At 58.4% G+C, this 2,634-nt stretch overlaps 2 protein-coding genes across 2 annotated transcripts in view; one reads left to right on the top strand and one right to left on the bottom strand.

Annotated features, from left to right (window-relative positions):
• Nucleotides 1–760, top strand: part of SNAPIN (SNAP-associated protein) — a 1,757-nt gene extending 997 nt beyond the window's left edge. The window contains exons 2-4 of the mRNA XM_014961486.1: nucleotides 142–188; nucleotides 299–417; nucleotides 523–760. Of these exons, the coding sequence (XP_014816972.1) occupies nucleotides 142–188; nucleotides 299–417; nucleotides 523–627 (271 nt within the window). The 3' untranslated portion in view covers nucleotides 628–760. The remainder of the gene's footprint in view (nucleotides 1–141; nucleotides 189–298; nucleotides 418–522) is intronic.
• An 856-nt stretch (nucleotides 761–1,616) lies between these two features.
• ILF2 (interleukin enhancer binding factor 2) overlaps nucleotides 1,617–2,634 on the bottom strand; it is a 9,311-nt gene continuing 8,293 nt past the window's right edge. The window contains exon 12 of the mRNA XM_014961485.1: nucleotides 1,617–1,936. Coding sequence (XP_014816971.1) covers nucleotides 1,776–1,936 — 161 coding nt within the window. The 3' untranslated portion in view covers nucleotides 1,617–1,775. The remainder of the gene's footprint in view (nucleotides 1,937–2,634) is intronic.

Here is a 2,634-nt window from a genome sequence, read left to right as displayed (position 1 = left end):
GAGGGCGGGGGGTGCAGGTAACTGGGTGGGTGTTTGGATTGGGAGGGAGTTTTGGGGGGCAGGTTCCATGTTGGAGGAGTGGGGAGGGGGATGTAGGGGTGGATTTGGGGCCGGGGGCCACCAACATTGTCCCCTCCACAGGGAGAGCCAGGTGGAGCTGCGGGAGCACATCGACAGCCTGGCCACGGGTGAGACTTCTGTGGGTCACAGGGAGCTTCTGACCCACACTTGGGGGGTGGAGGGGTGTCTGTGGTGGCCCTATGTCCCCCCCACTTCCAACCACTGCCCCTCTCCCCAGAGCTGTGTCGCATCAACGAGGACCAAAAAGTGGCGTTGGACCTCGATCCCTACGTGAAGAAGCTGCTGAACGCCCGGCGCAGGGTGGTGCTGGTCAACAACATCCTGCAGAACGCCCAGGTGGGTGTCGGGGGGGGGCCCTACAGTGTTTTTGGGGGGATCCCAGAGCCCCCCCCTGTACCCCCATCCTCCTGACAAGTTGCCTCTTGTCACCCCCCCGCGCAGGAACGGCTGCGGAGGCTGAACCACAGCGTGGCCAAGGAGACGGTGAGGAGGAAGGCCATGCTGGAGGCGGCGGGTGGCTACCCACAGGGCTTGTCTGGCAAGTGAAAGCCCTCCCCCACCCTCCAGGCCGCATCCCCCTCGCACCACGGATGTGCCAGAGCAGGAAGGACCCCCGGAGGGTGAGGGGGTGACAGGGGACGGAACGGGGAGAGGGTGTCCCCGCTTGTAGCAGCACGAGGAGGGGAGTGAGACACCCCCACAAAGTGAGGCTGTGGCTTTTTGGCTGCAGCTGAAGGAACTGGGGTTGGGGGGGGGGGAAAGACGGACCCCAAATTGTATTTCCAGGTTTGGAAGTGGTGTAATAAAAGCGACCGCGCGTTGTTTACGGGCTGCTTGAGGCAGCAGGAGTCTGTAACGAGCCCAACGTCGCGGCTGCTGCTGCAGGGAGAGCAGAGCCCGGGGTTGGAGGTGGTTGGTGATCCAGTTGGAGGTGGTTGGTGATCCAGTTGGAGGTGGCTGGTGATCTAGCTGGAGGTGGTTGGTGATCCAGTTGGAGGTGGTTGGTGATCCAGTTGGAGGTTGCTGGTGATCCAGTTGGAGCCCTGTGGCTACCAGGGGTCAGTACTGGGCCCAGTTTGGTTCAACGTGTTCATTACTGGGCTGAGGATGGGGACAGAGTTTGCTGGTGGCACCCCAGAAGGCTGTGCCACCATCCAGAGGGACCCCATGAAGTTCAACAAGGACAATTTTGGGATCCTGCACCAGTAAAGGTTGGGGTTGACCTGCTGGGAAGCAGCTCTGTGGAGAAGGACCTGAGTCCTGGTGGGCAACAAGTTGCCCGTGGGCCAGCAATGTGGCCTTGTGGCCATAAAAAGGTCAATAGTCTTCTAAGGTGTGTTAAAAATGTGGCCAGCAGGTAGAGGGAGGTCATCCTTCCCCTCTGCTCTGCCCCAGGGAGGCCCCAGCTGGAGCACTGGGACCAGTTCTGGGCCCTCCCAGTTCAAGAGAGACCCCCTTCCCCCAGTTAGACCTTTTTCTGGCCCCTTTCATAAGGCACATCTTCTGCCCAAACTAAGCAGACGCGCTCAAAAGGGGGGAAACACTTTAATGTGCAACTTATAAAAACACACACGAGGGATGGGTCCCCCCCTACTTGGGGGGGTCCTGCCAAGGGGGGAGCGACAGGTTGCTGAGGTGTTCTGGTAGCCCAGAGCCTTCCCTCACTTGCCCAGGGCTGGCTTTACCTGGGCCAGTCACTCCTGTGTCTCCATGCTCTCCTCCTCCTCGCCTGCAGCCGGTTCTTCCTGATTCTCCTCTTCCTCTTCTCCTTCTTTTTTCTCTGGAGGCTTCTCATAAGCCTTCTCAGAAGGCGTCACTATCACCCCGTCCCACGTGGACATTTCAGAAGCCAAATCTGCAAAAAAAAAAAAGGGGGGGGGGGCTTGGGGGCACCACAGCTCAATTCAGAATCCTTCCAGCCTTCCAATGAATGGAGAAAAAGAAAAAAAAAAGGGGGGGGGGGGCTTGGGGTGACCTCAGGCAGTGGGGACAAGCCCCATCCCCAGGATGAGCAGGGGGGGGGAAGCACAACAACCCCCTGCTCTGGGGTTTGAGGAGTTGCATCTCCTCAGAGCCCTTGATTTCTCCAGTGAGGCAGAAAACCAGGCCCCCTTTCCCCACCAAGAATCCCAGAATCTTCTGGGTTGGAAGGGACCTTAAAGATCATCTTGTCCAACTGTCAACCTAATTTTGACAAAAATAGACACCCCCACAACAAACAAGGAGCATCATCACTAAACCAGACCTCCCAGCACTACATCAACCCGGCTTTTGAACACCTCCAGGGATGGGGCCTCAACCCCCTCCCTGGGCAGGTGGAAAAGTTTTTCCTAATATCCAGCCTGAACCTCCCCTGGGGCAACTTGAGGCCATTTCCTCTTGTCCTGTCTCCTGTTCCTTGGGAGAAGAGACCGACCCCCACCTCTCTACACCCTCCTTTCAGGGAGTTGGAGAGAGCAAGAAGGTCTCCCCTCAGCCTCCTCTTCTCCAGGCTGAACACCCCCAGCTCCCTCAGCCTCTCCTCATCAGACTTATTCTCCAGACCCCTCACCA

The sequence above is a fragment of the Calidris pugnax genome, unplaced genomic scaffold (assembly GCF_001431845.1).
Source record: "Calidris pugnax isolate Ruff unplaced genomic scaffold, ASM143184v1 scaffold516, whole genome shotgun sequence".
Classification (NCBI taxonomy): domain Eukaryota; kingdom Metazoa; phylum Chordata; class Aves; order Charadriiformes; family Scolopacidae; genus Calidris; species Calidris pugnax.
The sequence above is the reverse complement of the archived record's forward strand: the minus strand, read 5'-3'. Positions and strand labels throughout refer to the sequence as shown.